The 23,124-nt window shown below is 41.1% G+C and overlaps 1 protein-coding gene across 1 annotated transcript in view; it reads right to left on the bottom strand.

Moving 5' to 3' along the window:
* DNAH6 (dynein axonemal heavy chain 6) overlaps positions 1–23,124 on the bottom strand; it is a 473,665-nt gene that overhangs the window by 418,278 nt on the left and 32,263 nt on the right. Inside the window, exons 4-6 of the mRNA XM_082248007.1 lie at positions 15,940–16,199; positions 4,644–4,911; positions 2,860–2,994 (exon numbers count right to left, since the gene is read on the bottom strand). Coding sequence (XP_082104133.1) covers positions 2,860–2,994; positions 4,644–4,911; positions 15,940–16,199 — 663 coding nt within the window. The remainder of the gene's footprint in view (positions 1–2,859; positions 2,995–4,643; positions 4,912–15,939; positions 16,200–23,124) is intronic.

Here is a 23,124-nt window from a genome sequence, read left to right as displayed (position 1 = left end):
CAGGGTTTTTGGTAGATCCGCCAATGATAGGCCAAGCCTAAATTGGGTTTTCAGAGATGCATCATTCCATTCTGAATCAAGGGTCCATCTCTTGAATTCCGCGACAAAGTCTTCTACAGGCCTCCTTCCTTGATTCAAGGATCTTAATTGAAGATCGGCAGTACTCTGCCTATTGGGGTCATCATATAGGCTAGTGAGTTCTGCTAGGAACAAGGCATAGGAGTTGAGAAGCTGGTCGTTTTTCTCAAAAAGAGAGTCTGCCCAGGCTCGAGGATCGCCTGTTAGGTAAGAAATAATAGTACAAACCTTAATGTGATCAGTAAGGTAGGTACGAGGTTTTAGCAAAAAAAGTAACTCACATGCGTTTTTAAGTTCGCGAACTTTTTTGCAATCGCCTGTAAATACCAAAGGGGGATTTATCTTGGGTTCAGGGGACTGAGCAGAGGTAAGTTGTGTCAGTCTAATTACCTGCTGCGACAGAGCCTGATTGTCTTCTTTTAATTCAGCAAGTGCGTGTATTAACGCAGTTACTTGCTGTTTTAATTGTGTCACCTGAGTGGTTATTTCTGCTGAATCCATTTGTAGGTTCGTTCAATCTGTAACGCTCCTGCGTTTCATGTATGGTGTGGATTTTCAGCTGCAGAAATATTCCACTTCAGTAGTCATGTAAGAGAGATGCTGAGATACCATTCCCAACCTCAATGACTCATCATGTGTGGAAGGTCTTAATTCAGCTAGTAAATACACACACTCAACAAGCTGGTTCCTAGAGTGACTTTATGTATGTAGTAACACAGTGATGAAGATTTAAGAGACAGGTTGAGTGGAGGTGGTAGGTGACAGACACTTGAAGGTAAGACAGTAGCAGATGGATGCAGGTAGGTTTAGCAATCATGTATGGTAGCAGATGACAGAGTAGCAGGTGGACATACAAGAGAGATCAACCCAGTGCAGGAATAAGTAGCAGTAGTCTTAAGAGCTAGCAATCTAGATATGCAGATGTGATAAATAGTCTTTACTATGCAGAGCTAGATAGTGTAAGCTTAGTATAAGTTTATAGAGGGTTCCCCTGCGGGGTACTTAGCACTAATAGCAATACAGCCGAAGGTTGGTTCAGGAGGAGCGGATGATCCGGAAGCGGGATACAGAGATCAGCGCAGCGAGGTTCCGTCAGCGAGGTATGCTTGCAAGCACGAAAGCTTCAAGCCAAGTTAGCATCCAGGTAAGGGTGTTTGAACGAACACATGTGAGTGAGAACCGGCGATTTAAATAGCCATCTAGTCCGGCGCTGAGTGATGACAGCTTCAGTCTTAAAGGTGTATGCGCACCTTTCCAAAAGAGAATGGTGGGGCGCATACACTTGTGAAAAGAGTAATTTAGGGTACCAAAGGTACCGGAACATTACAATTGTCTGAGCAGAAACTTCAGTACCCACATCTGACAAATCTTTTCTCAGTTCCTCAGCAGTCACATGGGGACTTTTCTCCACTCTACGCTTCAGGTAGCGCACAGCAGTCAAAGTCAGCATCTTCTTTCTGCCACGATCAGGTAGCGTTTCAACAGTTCCCTTTGCCTTGAATTTGCAAATGATGCTTCCTATGGTGTCTCTTGGTATGTTTAACATCTTCGCAATGTTCTTATAGCCATTGCCCTTCCTGTGAAGAGTAATCACCTCTTCTCTTGTCCTCCTGGACCATTCTCTTGACTTCACCATGTTTGTAACCACACCAGTAAATGTCTAGAAGGAGCTGAGTATCACAGTAATTTTAAAGCTGCCTAATTGGTGTTTATTAGGCTTTATTGCTGCTCCCTGACATCCACAGGTGTTTTCAATACCTGATTGAAAACACTTCAATGAACCTCTGTTCTTCAGAGTGGTAGTCTTTAAGGGGTTGAATAATTGTGTCAATGAAGAATTCATAAAAGAAACATTTACTACTGTATTACAAAACCAATTGATGTCATTTTAGTTGCATATGGTTCTTTAAGAAGTCCTTGTAGGATTTCATTCTGAATACAATTACAAATGTACACTAAATTCCCTAAAACCCTTTACAGCATTGGGGGTTGAATAATTTTGAACACAACTGTATAGGAAATTCTGGTATCTGTTAACTTCAGATCAAAAATTAACAGATACATTAAACCTTGCCTGGAAATTACCTATAGAAGGTCTATGTCACTTAGAGACACGTTAGTGTCTAGTCACCATTCGTGTGATGATCACTTAGAAAACAAAATTTCAGGCCCTTTTCCTTGTGGTAGATGCAATTACTGTCCTTACATTTTAAGGGGTGAAAATCTCCCCCTCCCTAATAATACCATATGGACACCCAGACAAAGGACCATGTGCCTATCAATAGGTATTGTATACATCATGTAATGTCAGTGTAAAGCCTTCTACGTAGGGAAAACCAAACATCCTTTTTTCCTTGTTTCTTTGATATCAAAGAAAAAGATGGAGACACCCATAAGCAGGCATGAGGGCCTATACCATACAACTTTAATTTGAATTAAATTGGCTTCTATGCATTGGAGCATATTTCCCCACATGAGAGGGGGTTGAGAAAGATAAAAAACTATTACAGTATTCCTGAAGAAGCCTGTATGGCGAAATATGTTGAACTATAAGTGTGGAAATAGCAAAACATTCTAAAAAGCATACCATTTATTCTCTTTTAATGATGATTAGATGTTTCATTGTTTTTATCTCCCTTTCTTTGTGAAATTTAATAAATAGTATTGTTTTAACTGAATTGTAATATGGCTCTATTTAACAAGCATCTACAAAGTCCCGCATCTCTTTTTCCTGTTCCAAGCACTCTTTAAAAATGGTTTATAAATTGTACTATACGGTACCTCTTGAAGCTGTTTAAATTGGTTGATTGCAAATTCTTTCAATGTATACGTATAACCTTTCTCAATGCGACACAGGCCCATGTCACTAATTCGATAACACATTTCTTGGATATTGAGGAGAGCAGGCCTCAGAAACTGGAAAGAAATAGTAAACTATATATTTTAGCACATAGAAATTTAAAAGAAGGAAGTATATGTAAGTAGAAACAGTAAAAAATGCAAAACAGTAATAAGAAGGTAAAATCCCACCATTTCATTATCTAAACCCAAAAACCAAAAATGTAATATATTGCAGCTTGCTAGACCTTAAATCAGGTTGTTGTATTAGTTTTCTGTACTTGCTGAATATGTTCTTAGCATTTTTGATAATAATGTTTCCCCTGTTTGTTTTCCAAATAAATAGGGTTCACCATTCTGCATTGTGCTATCTACAGCCTCTTTAAAAGCCAGTTAGTATTGCTATGTTTTTCTTTTTTCAAGTTTATGTTTAAGAAATATTAATAAATGAGGCACAGCACTATGTTATAGCAAGAGTTTCAGCAAAAAAAAAAAAGTCAGGAGATTTAACAGTTGTTAAAGGTTGAATTTGTCAAAAGGTTGCGATTTACACTGCTATATAAAGCATACATACATACATACATTTGTCCGTTCTTATTTACAGGCAAAGTAATTTTATGAAATTTAGCCTGATGTGTCACTCTTGTCACTTGAAATACATTTACAAATAATTTTTTAAAAATTAACCAATGCCCACTTAACAAAAAATGAAACAACTTTACGGTTATCAATAAGTATATATATATATATATATATATATATATATATATATATATATATATGCTGTATATATATATATATACATATATATATATATATATATATATATATATATATACAGTATATGTATAAAAATAGTAGTGAGCCCATGCCATACATACTGATCATAACTAACTATATACTGTATACTACGGATAAGATAATCTGAACACCTAGCTGCTAATATATCACCATTTAAATTTATACATTAAAGCTGTTTTACCTGTCGAAGAATTTGTACTTTTCTCTATTGAGTCCTGAGATTTACAAAGTTCTACCAGAAAAAACAGCCAGCCAGGTGACTTGATTTTTCTCTGCTGTTGGTACAAAACAAAGCTAGGTCTCTTTCCTGCCCCCAAGCATTTGTCTTTACAGTCAAGGAGCAGCAACTGACTAATGAGGTTATCCTTCTGCTGTATCCTCCTAGTGGTAGGTCTCTTGTCAGCTCATGTGCATGTAGAACATCTAAATGGTCTCTACTGCTTCCCTTCCCTCTCCAAGTCCAGGTGCTGCTGTAGGGCAATACAAGAGCCTAAGACTGGGTAAACAAAGGCGGAATATTGGCCAGTATTGACCAGTTCAACAGGAACCAGCCAACATTCTGTCAGTGTGTACAGCTGGCTTTTGTCAAAGGGACATGCTGGAAAACCAGCACCCGTACAGCGCTGATCAGTGTATCCTGGGGGGTGGGGGGGAGAATACAATAGCACTGTGGGGGAGATCGCCGCACTAACATCACTTGTTTTAGTACAGTGATATGTCAGGTTTTTTTTTCATTCAGCTCCCTGGGTTGAACAAAAAAAAACGTTGCGTGTGTACCAGGCTTTAAATCAAGTCAAATTCAGATATTTATACTATTTGCATTCAAAATAAAAATCAGGATTTTTTCAAATAGATGTACAGTATAACTGCATTCATTGTGATTTTTTAAATATCCGCCTGAAGTTCGCCTGATTTGAGATACCTACTGAATTAACAATAAACAGATTTTCCTGCAGGGCCCTGCGACACTGACTTATTTTCTTGGCACGGACATTTTTTCTCCATACAGTAAAAGCTTTCCACTTGCGGAAGAGGGCAAAGGTAGGGATCTGCTTCAGAGCTTTGTGATAAAGATATTCCTGTTTCCATCGATCCAGCTCAAGGAATAGAACTTCTCCATTACAGATATGAGTGATTCCCCGATCACTTATGGTGTAATAGTCATGTTTGCTGATGTTGTCATGGTTTACAATTCTGCATAAAAGATAAAAGGATCACAGTGAAGTAAAGAAACTGACAATAATGTCACATCACGTTTAGCTTGATTTTGCATTAAATAGTTAGTAAAATTAAACTTTTTATGTTTTGCATGCATCTGCAAACTTGGCAGTTACAAACACTGCATGGAAAAGTAATAAACATTTTCAATAAAGAATGGTTCGAGTTAATATTGTAGTATTTACCTTAACCACCTGCCGCAAAATCATGTACCTGTACGTTATTCTGCTTCAAGTGGTTGTACCTGGGTGATGCCTGCAGATGTACTGTTTTTTTATAGCTGACGGTTGGATTTCTTGTAATAATGCGACTAAGCAGCCACTCGGCTGTTATTACAAGCAGCTGATGGGGAAGGCCCTCCTCCCACCGCCTTCCGCCGCTCTGCCCAGGATCTCCCGTCCCACCAGGAGACAAGAGCGACCAGCCGAGACATCCACCAGCTGGCCGGAGACCCGAACAAAACCGGAATCAGCTTTGGATTAGGTCCACAATGTAGTAACACGGAAGAGACGTCACAACCTCACTTCCGGTTTACTGGAGTCTTGACATTTAGAAAACTTTCAAGTGCAGAGGAGGCGCCAGATTTTTAAAAAATGACAGCATTCAAAACAGCCAAATTTGGCGTTTTGAATGCTTTTAAGCACAGAGGAGGAGTTTGGGGTCTTATACAGTAGACCCCAGATCCCTATATAAAGAGTACCTGTCACTGCCTATTACTGTCACAAGGGATGTTTACATTTCTTGTGATAGCAATAAAAGTGATCAAAAAAAAAATTAAAGGGACAGTGAAAAAATAAAAAACAAAAAGGAAAATAAATAAGAACAAAAATTGAAAGTGCCCCATCCCTTTGTGCTCGTGCGAAGAAGCGAACGCATGCGTAAGTTGCGCCCTCAAATGTAAACAGTGTTCAAACCACAAGTGAGGTATCGCCGCGATTGTAAGATTGAGAGCAATAATTCTAACAGAAGAGCCCCTCTGTAACTCTAAACAGGTAACCTGGAAAAAAGGTTATAAAGCGTTGCCTATGGAGATTTTTAAGTAGCGTCGTTTGTCGCCATTGTACGAGCATGTTAGGTATCTATTTACTCGGCGTAACATCATCTTTCACATTACACACAAAAAAAAAAAAAAAATTGGGCTAACTTTACTGTTTTTTTTTTTTTAATTCATTAAAATCTATTTTTTCCCAATAAATTGCGTTTGCAAGACTGCAGCGCAAATACGGTGTGATGTAAAATATTGAAATGAACACCATTTTATTCACTAGGGTCTCTGCTAAAAAAATATATATATATAATGTTTGGGGATTCTAAGTAATTTTCTTTTTTTTTTTTTTCCAAAAACGGTTTTTATTAGAATTTTCAAACAGGAAAAATAGCAGCAAATGATTCAGACAGTCTGAAGCAGGGTGTATCTGACAGAAGAATGGTGATACAACATGAGAGTTAACAAATTGAAATCAACAGCGTTTGTAACAAGAGCTATGGAAATGTAAGTGCAATGAGATGTATACATGACGGGTAATATAGCTTGAGTGAATTCCAGCAGACAAATATTGTGGATAGGCTTTGCCTTCTAGCTCAATGCTGGAGTGGCAAACAGGCAGTGAAAGTTACAATATAAAACGAATAATGAACCTGAAAAAACTTAAGGTAACTTGAAAGTGTAACAAGTGGAACACGAGTGAAAATTATAGTACTTTAGTAATGTTGATTGAATGTAAAACCATAACGTGAGGTTAACATTGCCCCAACTTCTAAGGAATGGTCTGTCAGGATCTATATCAAGTGAAGATTGAAACTTTTTTAGGTTAGGGGGAGTAGAGTATATGAGGTGATGGGAGACTGTGAGAAGGGATAAGCCTTAAAGGGAGGGATCTCTTCCTTGGAAGGTAAGGGGGTTCCCTGAGTTAGAGGTAGAAGGGGTGGGGGGGAGAAATGTGGCGGAAGGTAGAAGGGAAAAGGGTAGTTGAGGGGGGGTGGGGGGGTAGGTCTTGGTCTCCGTCCCTGGGGGACGTCCACTGAGATGTGTTTTCAACAAAGAATCAAAGGTATTCTTAGATGAATAGGGGAGGAGATGGGACGGAAGGGCGTATTGGTGGGAATGAGGATGGGCTGGAGATGTCTCCCACTGACTTCCCATTTTTAGGGGCGGGAGACATCTAACCATAGTCTCATCTTGGGATGTCAGTTCCTGTTCCATACGAGGATATCAAGCAGGGTAGAAGTGTGGACAGTGCGTCAGGTAGGTCAGAATATGAACCATGTTTAGCTTTGGTCTGTCGAACCAGTGTTGTGCATAGGCGTGGGGGTTATTTGAAGGAAGGAGGGAGAATTTGTATATATGGTCCTAGATGTGAGCGTGGGTTGAAGTTTTATCTTTGGCTATAGCTATTAATTCTTCCAGCTTAACGATTTTTTCAATTCTTTTTATCCATTCTTGGGTCGTGGGAACTGTATCTTATTTCCAATGTGGAGGGATGCAGATTTTGGCCGCGTTGATCAGATGAGGTGTCAGGGACTTACAGTATCTGTAAGGAGGGAATGTAGTGTTATGTAACAGATATTGTTCTGGAGAGAAAGGTATATCTATGTTAAGGTTGGTCGTGATGATTCTGTGAATGTTCTTCCAAAAAGGTTGGATTCATGGGCAGGTCCAAAAAACGTGGAACAGAGTACCAGAATGCCTGTGGCATCTCCAGCACTCATCCGGCATATCAGGGTAATATTTATGTAAAAGCGATGGAGTTTTGTACCATCTAGTCATTATTTTGTAGCAGTTTTCTTGGACTGCTATATTGAGAGAACTTTTGTGGGTGATGTGACATATATTTTCCCATTCTTTTTGTGAAAAGGATATGTCAAGATCAGATTCCCAAGCAAGTTTGGATTTATTGGTGTATTCTTTAGGGTCTGAGACAAGTAGCGTATAGATAGCGGAAAAAAAAAAAACCAGAGCTCAATCTACCTACCAAGAACTAATACATAATAGACAATTACTCTTGGACGAACTTCATATTAAAACTAAACGTAAATTTATTTTACACCAAAAGTTATTCTATGAATTTGGAAACAAGAGCGGAAAATTCCTTGCCAAAGCCTTGCAAACAAAAAAAGCTAAATCTTCCATCCATTCCATCAAAGATAACCAGGGGAACAATTTGATCAAGACCCCAGACATTGCTGCTCAATTCGAACAGTATTATTCCTCCCTATATAATTTAAATCCCTCAATTTCTGCCGATAAAAAGCAAAGGCTCATTCAAGAATTCTTACAGAAAAACTGCCCCAAAATTCTCCCTCACATGAACCCCCAAGACTTAGAAAATCCCCTATCCCAAGAGGAACTAAAAATCGCGATCTCCCAACTCAAATCAGGGAAGAGTCCTGGCCCTGATGGTTTCACTGCTCCCTACTTCAAAACCTTTACAGACCTAATTTCTACCCCACTTACCAATGCTTTCAACTCACTCTCCAACCCCCCTTTTTCAAAACATAGACTTTTAGAAGCCCACATCTTGGTCATACCCAAGGAAGACAAAGACCCCTCCCTAGTCACTAATTATAGGCCCATCTCCCTCTTGAATGTGGATATAAAGCTTTTTGCGAAAGTGATAGCGAACCGATTACTTCCACTTATCCCACTACTCATAGACAAAGATCAAGTAGGCTTTGTCCCCAGTCGTGAAGCTCGCGATAACACTATCAAGGCTATAAACGTTCACCACTGGATGACCACTAACAAAATACAAGGCTTCATGTTGTCCTTAGAGAATGCGTTCAACAGACTAGACTGGTCATATATGGAAAGCACCTTACGTTACATGGGCATCCCCAACCAGCTACTAAATCTTATCCTCTCTCTATATTCTAGCCCATCTGCGTGTGTCAGAGTTAACGGTTGTCTGTCGAAACGCCTTCTCTATTAGTAATGGGACTAGACAAGGATGTCCGCTGTCCCCTATACTATTTGTCTTCACCCTTGAACCCTTCCTACGCTCCCTCGCCTAAAAACCAAAACATTCAAGGTATACCAATCCATCATAGATCCTTCAAAATAGCAGCTTTTGCTGATGACATCCTCCTCTTTCTCAGCAAACCCCTGATCTCCATATCCGCTCTTCTCTAAGAATTTAAACTCTTCCAAAATATCTCCAACTTTAAAATCAATTTTTCTAAATCACACGCCCTGAACGTATCCCTCCCTTCCCACCTAATTAAACAATGTAAAACAAACTTCCCCTTCCTTTGGAAACAGGACGCAATAAAATACTTAGGGATAAACCTTACTACTAACCTCTCAGACCTTTTTCGTACCAATTTTCTGCCTGTACTAAAAGCCATAAAAGAAGACATTCACAGATGGAACAAACCTCATTTCTCCTGGTTTGGCCGAGCAGCCATCTTAAAAATGAATGTCCTCCCCCGGCTTCTCTACCTCCTCCAAGCACTACCGATCAAAATACCTAATTCCTTCTTCCTTCTCCTTCAAAAGCACTTGCAGTAAATTTCTTTGGAACAAAATGAAACCCAGAATTTCTTTCACTTTACTGACCAAACCCAAAACACAAGGAGGCATAAGTCTACCCGAGCTAAGGAAATACTACTGGGCCTGCCATCTTACACGAATAGTTGATTGGTTCTTACATGGCAACAATAAAGACTGGGTTCCCCTTGAAAATGCATTTAGCCCCTTCCCACTCCAGGTCCTCCCTTGGATAGCCTCAGACAAAATCCCTCAATCGGTTAAAAAACATCCTCTCATAAACAACACCCTCAACTCTTTTAAGACTACCTTAAACTCGCTAGCAATATCTTCCAACCCAGGACCCATGACTCCGGTCAAACCCAACCCAGACTTTATTCCAGGCTTAGAACCCTCATTTCTTTCAAACATATGGAGAGATAACACTATCAGAGCCCATACCTTCTACAAGCACAATACTCTCATTGACTGATCTGTTTTAATCCCGCACTCGTCTTCACCCCCCTTACCCCCCTGGGCTTATTTCCAAATTCGCCACTTCCTAAACTCCCTTAATCAAACCTCATCACTTTCCAGAGACTTTACTCCCTTTGAAGTATTATGTAATAGTACCTCCCCCAAGCGCCACCTTATTTCCGCTATCTATACGCTACTTGTCTCAGACCGTAATTTTCGAATTTTCTAGCAAAAAATACTGACTTTTTTCTTGTAAGCAACAAATGTCAGAGAAAGGCCTGGTCTTCAAGTGTTTAAAGACCCTCCGACTAACCTCTCTGAATGCCCATTTTACTTACCTGAGTCACATGACAATTCTTCTCTCTTCTTTGTTCACTTTTTTAGGTGTCAACATCACTGCCTGTGTGATGTAGACACCTCCTATTAGTGGAGGTGACACTTACAGCAACCAAGTCCTCTCATATCACTCCAGAGGCAGGAGAACTCATAGGGGTGGTGAGGAGACTAGTGTCCAAGAACATAAATAAGGGTCCTTTCACACGGGCTTTCTGCCCGCGGGCTCGGTTTTGCTCAGTGGGGATCGATCCGCCAATCCCCACTGAGCAGGTGGATGTCAGCTCCGCCTCCGCTTACTTTGCAGAGACAGACCTGTCAGATTCTCGCTCTCCTCTATGGGAGATCAGATGAAAACGGACCGCCTGTCCATTTTCATCCGATCCTATCCGATCCGATCCTCCAGACGGTGGAAAATAGGGTTTCCATCCATCTAGATTTCGCGGACAAGATGGAATCGGATAGCGGCGGGTGTCAGAGGAGATGTCACTGCTGACATCTGCTGCTCCATAGAGGTGCATGGAGCATCCGATCAGGTCCGCCTGAAAAACTGACAGGCGGACCGGATCGGAAAGCCTGTGTGAAAGGGGCCTTACAGGGAAAATGTATTTTCCTCTGGGTGGGAAATTAGCTTGGCTCATAGAGAAAACTGTAATCCATTACACTGCAAAAGGCTAGGAAGAGGTGTTTGGAATCAAGAAGAGAAATAAGGTAATTGATGCACAATGCACTATTTACATTTCTGAACATTAAAGTAATTGTTGATCCGATGTTCATATTTTTACATGCTTGCACTTCCATACAGTTGGTATTACTGTATATAAGAATTTGCAGTATTTTCAGTATATACATTTCTGTTAACTGACATTTTTCAAAACCTTTCTCTGAAATCAGGCCAATTACTGTGAAATCATTTTTAGCATTCAATCTTGTGATCAATTCCCTTGGGGTAGTTAAAGCAGTGAGAATGAAGGAATACTTTTGTGCTGCTGAAATGTCTTTACTGACAACATAGCTAGTTCCTGGCACCCTTTTATTGTATTTTTTATTAACACTTAGGAAGAAATACAAAGACATGAACTGAACATACCCAGACATAATGCAAAAACTGATAAAATCAAAATACAATTTACAGTAAAATACACTATAAAAATTGTGTGGGCAGACATACACAGATGACTACTCATTTGTTCTGCAATATAAAGCAATACATTCCTTGGATCTGTCGTATATGTTATCTGCTGTGAGTTATTGATACCAGAAATAAAAAAAAAAACACCTTGAATCAGGAACCAAAATCATAAAACAAAGGGTACAACATGAAAGGGAGAAAAGGGAGGCAAATAAAAATCTGAACTAGCAGAAAGAAAGCGAATGGCAGAATAAAGGTACTCAGAAATTCATGTGAGAAGAATACAGTTAAAAGGTGTGGATGATGAATTTCAATGATTTATGAAACACTAGAGTTGAATTACTAAAGGCAAATAGGCCGTTTACTCAAGAGAAGTTGTACTTTGCAAGGGAAAGTGCTGTGGGAACAACTCTCTTGTAAAGTGCAACTTCCCTTGCAAAGTGAACAGCCTATTTGCCTTTAGTAAATCAATCCCACTGTTTCCAAAAGCTACCACCCAAATTTTTTTTTTTCTGTTTTGGGTAGCATGAGGAAACGTTATATAGTCTACTTATTTTTATTCACCGTCTATCTCTGCAATCTTCTGCCATCACATCTTTTACATTTGGGAACAATTCCCTTGTAAATTGCAACTTCCCTTGCAAAGTGAGCAGCCTATTTGCCTATAGTAAGTCAATCCTACTGTTTACAAAAGCTGTCACCCAAATTTTTTTTTCTGTTTTGGGTAGCATGAGGAAACGTTATATAATCTACTTACCGTATATACTCGAGTATAAGCCCACCTGAATATAAGCCGAGGCATCTAATTTTACCACAAAAAAGTGGGAAAACGTATTGACTCGAGTATAAGCCTAGGGTGGGAAATGCAGCAGCTACTGGACCCAACTGGGCCACCACGAGACACAAAACAGGGGCTGCGGGCATGGTACAGGAGATGCAGGGCTATGGGCATGGTACAGGAGATGGTACAGGCATGGTACAGGAGATGGTTTCAGGCATGGTACAGGAGATGGTACAGGGGATGGCACAGATGGTGGCACAGGAGATGGTACAGGCATGGCACAGGAGATGGTACAGGCATGGCACAGGAGATGGTTCGGGCATGGCACAGGAGATGCTATGGGCATGGCACAGGTGATGGTACAGGCATGGCACAGGAGATGGTACAGGCATGGCACAGGAGATGGTACAGGCATGGCACAGGTGATAGTACAGGAGATGGTACAGGCATGGCACAGGTGATGGTACAGGCATGGAACAGGTGATGGTACAGGCATAGCACAGGTGATGGTACAGGAGATGCAGTGCTGCAGGCATGGTACAGGAGAATGACATGTACCATGCCCGCAGCACTGCATGAGGAAATGCAGGGGCTGCGGAGGAGTCTCACTTACCTGTTGGTGAGGCACCTTACATTTAAAAATGGCACCGCTCTGCACCAACACGTCAACCGTGCATGCGCTGCTGATGCTCTGGAAAGCCTGTACACATTCGGCTATTCCCGTGCAGACGGCGCATGCGGGGTGACGTGTTGGCACCGGGCGGCGCCATTTTTAAAAGGTAAGTGAAACCGTGATTGAAAAAGTCAGCTCATACTCGAGTATATACGGTATTTTTTATCACCATCTATCTCTGCATTGTAATCTTCTGCCATCACATCTTTTACATTTGGGATCAATTCCCTTGTAAAGTGCAACTTCCCTTGCAAAGTGAACAGCCTATTTGCCTTTAGTAAGTAAATTCTACTGTTTCCAAAAGCTACCACCCGATTTTTTTTTTCTGTTTTTAAGTAGCATGAGAAAACCTTATATAGTCTACTTAGTTTTAATCAACATCTATCTCTGCATTTTAATCTTCTGCCATCACATCTTTTTCATGTAACAACCATCATGGGAACAGAAAGTGAAAGAAAATCACCCTAGGAATGGTACAGAAAGCAATGAAAACCTGATAGAGTCTCTGAATATGTCCCACTCCATTATAAAATGGTATTGCTTTGGACTGTCAAACTAAACTACAAGGGTACCATGGGGAAGGGGAGGAAAGTGAAAGTATATTGTAAAGGGAAACAGTTTTGTGTCAGTTTTATTTTTTTTAAATGGATATAATTTCAACCTATGTTTTTGTTTTTATATAAATATTAAAAACCATGGATTGTAGTAAATTGTAGCTTGAGCTGTTTGATTAACATTTTTTTTATTTCAAATAAGAAAAAAAGTGTGTGTGGAAACTGGGAACAGAAACTCAAGGATGATGTCAAATGGGCAACCTGGATGCTGGCAGCAGATTGTTAGTGTCAGTATTAGGGATCGACCGATTATCGGTGGGGCCGATATTCACTTTTTTTTTAAGTATCGGCCACAAACTTGCCGATATGGCCGATATTGCTTCAAGTGGTTGTACCGGAGTGATGCCGGAGGCCGATATTCACTTTTTTTAAAGTATTGGCCACAAACTTGCCGATATTGCTTCAAGTGGTTGTACCGGAGGGATGCCTGCAGCTACAGGCATCATCCCGGTACCGTTGTTTAAAGCCGAAATTCAGCTTCCTTGCAATGGCAACCGATGTGGCTGAGCAGCCGCTCAATTCTCCACCAGCTGGCCGAAGACCTGAATAAAGCCACATTCGGCTCTGATCAGGTCTCCGATGTCATGACATCACTTTCAGGTACTGAAGCCTTAAAGGCGCCAGATTTAAAAAAAAAATGACAGCATTCAAAACAGCCAAACTTGGCGTTTTTAATGCTTTTAAGTGCAGAGAAAGGGTTTGGGGTCTTCTAGACCCCAGATCTCTTCATAAAGAGTACCTGTCACTGCCTATTACTGTCACAAGGGATGTTTACATTCCTTGTGACAGCAATAAAAGTGATAAATAAAATAAAAATTTAAAAGGACAGTGTAAAAATAAAACTTTAAATGTGCAGAATATCGGCACCTAATATCCGCTATCGGCCTGAAGGATGGCTGGCGAATCAGTATCGGTATTGACCCTGAAAAATTATATCAGTCGATCCCTAGTTAGTATCGCTAAGAAACTACCCAAAAGTTGCTATGGAATCATTTACTCGCTAGCTTAGCTAGCGAAATGTTGCTCCCAACAATAGTGATTAAAACTCGTGAGCTTTTGGGCCAGCAAGGGAGCAAGCTAAGTGCAAGAGGTAAGTGGAAGACTCTCCCATATGACTGCCATTGGGGATGTGTCGGTCATCTGTGTACCATTAGCCTAAAGCTACACCTGCAGGCTCAAGAGGAAAACACAATAATGTATACAGTATACATACTGTATATACACAGTATACACTTTGTAGTATACTTTTTTGACCATTATAGAGAAAGAAAATATGTACAAAACCACTATTCAATTGCTTGTACCTATATTGGCACTTTTATAAATACTTATATTTCCTATTTCTTTGTAATAATTAGACTTCGCCATGTTAGAACAAAAAAGTATGCTGCTCTTCTACTAGACTCGGGATTAGACGTCCCGACCAGGATAGTTTTAAGACACATACAGATTCATATCTATCTCCTCTGGATGTAGGCCAAATGTTGAATTCTAAATAGGAGAAGCCTGAATGCATTGCCTATTTATAGCTGAAAGAGATTGTAGTGATCTTAGGAAATGTATAGAAGTAAGCCAGATACTCAACACTGGAGTCCCAGAAGTAGCCACAGTCTAGCTCAGTCTCTTGTGGTGTCTGCCCTAGCATGTTGCAACAGGATGCCTAACAAGCTTATTTTATCAGAAGCCATGCTGTGTGTATGACCAGGAATACTAACTATACATACTGTATATTAAACATATACACGATAATACATGCCTTTACACGCACATGAACTTTAATGGCACCCCAGTCTTAGTCCGTAGGGTTCAATATTGAGTTGGCCCACCCTTTGCAGCTATAACAGCTTCAACTCTTCTGGGAAGGCTGTCCACAAGGTTTAGGTGTGTGTCTATTGGGAGCATTAAATTATCCAAAATGTGTTAATATGCAGACGCCTTAAGTGTTCTCTTCACTGGAACTAAGGGGTCAAGCCCAACCCCTGAAAAACAACCTCACACCATATTACCCCCTCCACCAAATGATTTAGACCAGTGCACAAAGCAAGGTCCATAAAAACATGGATGAGCGAGTTTGGGGTGGAGGAACTTGACTGGCCTGCACACAGACCTAACCTCAAACCGATAGAACACCTCTAGTATGAATTAGAGCGGAGACTGCGAGCCAGGCCTTCTCTCCAACATCAGTGCCTGGCCTCAAAATTGTGCATCTGTAAGAATGGTCAAAGATTCCCATAGGCACACTTCTAAACCTTGTGGCCAGCCTTCCTAAAAGAGTTGAAGCTGTTATAGCTGCAAAGGGTGGACCAACTCAATATTGAACCCTACGGACTAAGACTGGGATGTCATTAAAGTTAATGTGGGTGTAAAGGCAGGCGTCCCAATACTTTTAGTAATATAGTGTATATTGTAGTTATTTGGCTCTTGACTTTCATCTTCAGTTATATTTGACTGAGACCCCAAGGCACTCAAGAGTTTTTTATTGCAATTCAGGAAAGCCATCAGCTGTTTAGTTAGCTGTAAGTATCATACCTTAGATTATATGGATCATATTCGATTGAAGACTTTGGCACTGCAGGAGTCATGTAAAGGAAGCGCAATTTTTTATTTTCTAATAGTATATTGATGATCTTCAGAGGATCTTTAATATTAGCTCTAATGACATCTTCTTCAGTATCAAACACTGAAGATGGTGGAGAAGGAAGTCGTTTATAAGAACCAGGTCTTGAACCAGATGTCCTTGGCTGTTTTGGAGGTGTAGGAGATACTGTTCTGCTATAGTCAAGTTGTAACTAAAGATTAATGAGAGAAAACAAACATGTATTAGCACACATTGATGGAAATCCATGCACCACAAATATGTACATAGCAACAAGTTCAATCAATTAGCAAGCTGCAAATGTAATTAGTAAACATTAGTTAAGCCTCGTACACACGCGTCGAAAATCAGAAGGGAATTTCGTCCGATGACCGATCTGACGATTTTTAGCTTGTTAGTATGATGCTTCCGACAACCGACTCCGACTTTTCGGCCAAAAAAAATCTGGTGTGCAGGCTATAAAATTCTTCTCCGCCGTCGAAACACGGCCGATTTTCGTGCAGTCAGTACAGATTTCGACAGGGAAAAATCGAATGACCAAGCCTGGGCATGCTCAGAGAAGAAAGAACACAAAGAAAGCAAACCAACACATGACATCACTTCTGAAGTAGAATTTTGTCGGGCGACAAAATTCGTGTGCAGTCTAGGCACATTCCAACCAACAAAACACCACTCTGGACAAAAGACGGACGATCGGTCGGCCGATAATCGTTGCGTGTGTACTAGGCTTTAGTCAAGTAAACGTGGCAACTATTGTGAAATGCTAGATGCTTGGCTTTCTCCAGGTTCTGTACCTTCTGAGTTACTGATGTAGAACAAATATGCATATCAGAACTTCTGACTGCTCTTTGACCCTACTTTCCACAAATTTGTTCCAGGCCAATACTGGAATTAGAAATAGTCAGGAAATCAGCATTTTCAAAAGAAGGTCAGCAATGGCAGCAAGCATATTTTATTCAGCACAGGTTTCTTCTGCATTCTCTGTAAACCACTTCAATCGGATTTTCACCTAACAGCTAACAAGGTCAATAGAAAATTGATTTTCCCGGAGCCTGTGCTCTGTTCTTTTGTCATGCTTCCACACCAGTTGCATTTATCATTCTAAGCATGTTTGAATCTGATCTGTGACTGTGAAAAAATGTTATTGTTGCCATATTTTTTTTTTCTTGTTTCTAAGAGAGAAAGCAAGAGGGGTTTCCAGCTTCTCATATGTGTTCCAAGATTGCTAATTTACTGACAAAAGGGAGTGAAACCAACTGGATAAAAATGAAACTACTTAGCAGATAGGCTATAACTTTCATAACTTTCATAACTTTCAGAGATGTATAAAGTACTCGAAACCCATACTTGAGTAAAAGTACAAGTGCTCGATCAAAAAGTGACTTGAGTAGAAGTGGAAGTGCTCGATCAAAAAGTGACTTGAGTAGAAGTACTAAAGTATTCAACATTTTTCGTACTTAAGTATTGCAAGTAGCTTTTTTAAAAGTTTTGCTACTCAAGTACTGAAAGTAAAAGTAACAGTAGTTTTGAAAAAAAAAACTGCTACTCAAGTACTGAAAGTAAAAGTACAAGTACTGTGTTATGTAGTTAAATAAAGAAAGAATTCAAAAGTTTGAACATCATATTGTTTTTTATTATTTCAAATGCAGCTTTTATTTATACATACAGTAGCTTTTATTTTCGTATGCGCTGATAATACACACGTTTTGAGCTTCATGAAACCTGCCATCTACTGTTCTGGCAGTGGTAATTTTTATAATTGTAACGAGTAACTATGCAGCGCAAAAAAAAAGTAGAAGTATTGAAATCATTGAAAAAATGTAGTGAAGTAAAAGTGGAAGTAGGAGAAAAAAAATCTACTCTAGGAAAGTACAGATACTTCCTTTCGGTACTTAAGTACAGTAGTGAAGTAGTTCTACTTAGTTACTATACATCTCTGCTTTTGATGAGAGTCCATCTTTAAAATGTTGCCCCAAATGTAAGCATTTAGTAAGCCATGAATTAAGAAGAGGTTCCTTTTCATAGTCTAAGGACAGTATTCCCACTACATGGACATGCTAGCCTTAAAACAATGCATATTTATTCCTCAGTCCAAAGCTAATGTAGCTATTTTACCCGTAGCGAAAAAAAAAAAATCTACGGTTCCCCTACTGATGGCAAACTTCATAGACAGCCTTCTGTCAGCCTTCTACAAGACCTGATTAGATACACTGCCCTGGATTCACCTGAACTATGATGCCCTTTTGTACCAATGTTGCAATGTTCCAATAGAGGCAGAATGCTCTCTGCTATATATTTACATCATTTTACCTGTTTTCTGGAATTTAGTAAGTCTTTTGACTCCTCTTAAATCATCATGTCAGAAACTGCAGTGGATAATTTTACTTTCAATGCATTGTTATTATTATCTGCAAGGAGTGTAACAGTCCAGTAATATACATAAGACATGAAAACAACTCTACTTGTGGTCTACCCCACTGCTCAGTTTTCAAAATTCCAAAAGTTTGTACACTGATAAAGTATTGAAGAGCAATTCTGAGAATATATACTCTCCAATCTGAAAGTAAACCACCTGAGTACCATGCATTTGTAGCACTCTCCTAGATAAGAGATAGGATTAGGTAAATGTAACGCTCCTTGCGTTTCTTATAAGGTGTGGATTTTCAGCTGCAGAAGTAGTTCCACGTCAGTAGTCATGTAGGAGATATGCTGAGATACCAATCCCAACCTCAATGACTCATCATGTATGGAAGGTCTTTTTTCAGCCAGTAAATACACACAGTAATTAAGCTGGTTCCTAGTGTGACTTTATATACATGTGTTAAGACAATGATAAAGGTCTTAGGGATAGGTTTGAGTGGAAGTGGTAGGTGACAGACACTTGAGGTGAGACAGTGCAGATGGATGCAGGAAGGGTTAGCGATCATGTATGATAACAGATGACAGAGTAGCAGGTGCATACAGGAGAGATCAACCCAGTGCAGGAAATAGTAGCAGTGGCCTCAAGAGCTAGCAATCTAGTTATGCAGATGTAAAAGACAGTCCTTGCTATGCAGAGCTAAATAGTGTAAGCCTAGTACAAGTCTATAGAGATTTCCCCTGTGGGGTACTTAGCACTAATAGCGATAGCCGAAGGATCGCTCAGGAGATGCGGATGATCCAGTAGCAGGATGCAGGGATCAGCGCAGCGAGGTTCGTCAGCGAGGAGCTCTTGCAAGCATGGAAGCTTCAAGCAAGATTAGTATCCAGGTACTGGTGTTTGAACGAACACATGTGAGTGAGAACCGACGCCCTAAATAGCCATCTAGTCCGGCGCTGGGCGATGACAGCTTCAGCCTTAAAGGGAAACACACCTATATGTGTTTCTTCTGTCTAGGTAGATGGAAATCACCCGGAATAAATGTGATAGGAGGCACTGAGAGTGCCAGAACCTTACATTACCCCCCCCCCCCCGTAAGGCCGGCTCCGGAAGGCCTCTAAGGCTGGTTGTTGATATAAGAATCACATGAGACTGGTTGCCGATGCGAAAATCGGAAGGAAAAAAAAAAAAATTTCTCTTTTTTTTTTTTTTTGTTGCCGATATGAGAATCGGATAAGACTGGTTGCCGATATGAAAATCGGGAAGAAAAAAAAAATTGGTTGCCGATATGAGAATCGGATAAGACTGGTCTCCGATCTGAGAATCGGATCCCTTGTTGCCGATATGAAAATCGGATCAGGTTGGTAGCCGATGAGAATCGGATCCCTTGTTGCCGATATGAAAATCGGATCAGGTTGGTAGCCGATGAGAATCGGATCCCTTGTTGCCGATATAAAAATCGGATCAGGTTGGTAACCGATGAGAATCGGATCACTTGTTGTTAGGGTGTCTGCTACATGGACCCCTCACTAGAATCGGACGCATAACCATCCGAAGTAATCCTAGTAGACCTAGCAACCAATGCTTCTTCAAACATCCTCAGATCCTTCCTACATACCACCGTGCCATTAGAAGCACGTACGCAGTCAGGTGCAAGAATCTCTGTATTTTCATCGGAAGCCAGAAATGTGCTTGCAAAAATAGGAGTATCCTCAGGAGGTGGTACAGGAGGGTTTTTTGAACGTGGTATAAAGTTCACTGGAGTTGAAGGAATATCTATTCCAATATTTGTTAATTTCTGGGTGTCCTTCACTGATATAGAACGGGGAAAGGGCTGGCAACAGCCTTGATAATTTCCAGGCTGTTTTTCAGGGAAGACCCTTCGGATTCGCCTGGCCTCCATTGGGAGAGCCTTAGGCCTATGGGGTCTGGTTGGGCAGAATGTAATGAAATGTCCCCCTTCACCACAATAAAAACAAAGGCCACAGATTCTCCTGTGATCTCTTTTTTCTTGTGAGGACAACCTAGCATGTATGGCACCAATCTCAATAGGCTCCTCATCCATCTCTGTAGGATCAGGGTCCAAATGGGATGTGTCAGAGTGACAAGGTCGACTGTTTGAGGCAGGCTCGGACCATGACCAGGCAGGATCACCATATCTACTAGGTCTCCTTTTTTCCTTAGGTAGCCGGGGTCTGTGGTTACCTGGAGCGGGTTTAGGAGTGGGGTCAATAGCTGAATTCTGAGAAGAACTGGATAATGGCATTTCCATTTTTTCAGACTTCCTTTCTCGTAGTCTTCTATCTATGGTGATACTGAGTTGTATCAATGTATCCAGGGTTTTTGGCATCTCTGCTCGGGCGAGCTCGTCCTTGACGGCTTCTGATAGGCCAAGCATAAATTGGGTTTTCAGAGATGCATCATTCCATCCTGAATCAAGGGTCCATCTCTTGAATTCTGCGACAAAGTCTTCTACAGGCCTTTTTCCTTGTTTCAAGAATCTTAACTGAAGATCGGCAGTACTCTGCCTATTGGGGTCATCATATAGGCTAGTGAGCTCTGCCAGGAACAAGGCATAGGAGTTGAGAAGCTGGTCGTTTTTTTCAAAAAGAGAATCTGCCCAGGCTCGAGGATCGCCTGATAGGTAAGAAATAATAGTACAAACCTTAATGTGATCAGTAAGGTAGGTACGAGATTTTAGCAAAAAAAGTAACTCACATGCGTTTTTAAATTCGCGAAATTTTTTGCGATCGCCTGTAAATACCAAAGGGGGATTTATCTTGGGTTCAGGAGACTGTGCAGAGGTAAGTTGTGTCAGTCTAATTACCTGCTGCGACAGAGCCTGATTGTCGTTTTTCAATTCAGCAAGTGCGTGTATTAACGCAGATACCTGCTGTTTTAATTGTGTCACCTGAGTGGCTACTTCTGCTGAATCCATTTTTTGGGTTCGTTCAATTTGTAACGCTCCTTGCGTTTCTTATAAGGTGTGGATTTTCAGCTGCAGAAGTAGTTCCACGTCAGTAGTCATGTAGGAGATATGCTGAGATACCAATCCCAACCTCAATGACTCATCATGTATGGAAGGTCTTTTTTCAGCCAGTAAATACACACAGTAATTAAGCTGGTTCCTAGTGTGACTTTATATACATGTGTTAAGACAATGATAAAGGTCTTAGGGATAGGTTTGAGTGGAAGTGGTAGGTGACAGACACTTGAGGTGAGACAGTGCAGATGGATGCAGGAAGGGTTAGCGATCATGTATGATAACAGATGACAGAGTAGCAGGTGCATACAGGAGAGATCAACCCAGTGCAGGAAATAGTAGCAGTGGCCTCAAGAGCTAGCAATCTAGTTATGCAGATGTAAAAGACAGTCCTTGCTATGCAGAGCTAAATAGTGTAAGCCTAGTACAAGTCTATAGAGATTTCCCCTGTGGGGTACTTAGCACTAATAGCGATAGCCGAAGGATCGCTCAGGAGATGCGGATGATCCAGTAGCAGGATGCAGGGATCAGCGCAGCGAGGTTCGTCAGTGAGGAGAGCTTGCAAGCATGGAAGCTTCAAGCAAGATTAGTATCCAGGTACTGGTGTTTGAACGAACACATGTGAGTGAGAACCAACGCCCTAAATAGCCATCTAGTCCGGCGCTGGGTGATGACAGCTTCAGCCTTAAAGGGAAACACACCTATATGTGTTTCTTCTGTCTAGGTAGATGGAAATCACCCGGAATAAATGTGATAGGAGGCACTGAGAGTGCCAGAACCTTACAGTAAATAGGTGCTAGAATTAAAGGAATTGTAAAGTCTTTTTTTTTAATAACAAACATGTTATACTTGCCTGCTCTGTGAAATTGGTTTTGCACAGTGTGGCCCTCATCCTCCTCTTCTCGGGTCCCTCTTCTAAACCCCTGGCCCCTCCCTCCTGTTGAGTGCCCCCACAGTGAGCAACTTGCTATGGGGACACCCGAGCCGCGTCACAGCTCCCTGTGTCCATTCAGACATGGAGCCATGACCTGGCCCAGCCCCCTCTCTCTCCTGATTGGCTGACTGACTTTGATTGACAGCAGTGGGAGCCAATCGCGCCACGCTGCTGTCTTAGCCAAGGGGGGTAGTCCTGGGTAGCTGAGACACTCCTGCAACATCGCTGGATAGTGATGGGGCTCAGGTACGTATTAAGGGGGCTGAGGGGGGCTGCTGCACACAGAAAGGGCAGTTTGTTGTTAGGTAAATTTAATTTTGGCACACTGTAATCAGTGTGGCTGTGTTGATTGTTTTGGCAGTTTATATGTTTCAGTAGTTGCAGGATTGACTGCTTCCTCTTGGTTGTCCAGAAAGCTCTGGAAGTTAGTAGGCAGGAAGAGTCTAATCAGCAGCTTAATATTCAGACAGCTCTGGCCAATCCCTGGGGGTATATGCCCAGATGGCGACTGGGAGTCTTTATAAATACTCTGAGACTAAGAGCAGCCTGGTCTTTTTTCCTGAAGCGGAGATCACAGTCTAGGGGGGCTGCTAATCCCATAGGCCTTTCTTCCATGTGCCTGCAGGGTGTCAAGGCCTCATGTGGGTGACCCGGGGGGCCTGATTTGTTGAAAGTTGCTGAAAGCTGACTGAAGGACTGTCGTCTGAACATCTAGTCACAGGGGAAAAGTGTCATGAGGATGTTGAAAAGAGGCAACCAATATTTCCAGGGACATTTGTGAGTACAGACTGGTGAGAGAGATCCTAGAGACTGTGTGCTGAGGCAAACCATTGTGTGCTAGA

This window comes from Pelophylax lessonae (assembly GCF_965119305.1).
Source record: "Pelophylax lessonae genome assembly, chromosome: 1".
Classification (NCBI taxonomy): domain Eukaryota; kingdom Metazoa; phylum Chordata; class Amphibia; order Anura; family Ranidae; genus Pelophylax; species Pelophylax lessonae.
The sequence above is the reverse complement of the archived record's forward strand: the minus strand, read 5'-3'. Positions and strand labels throughout refer to the sequence as shown.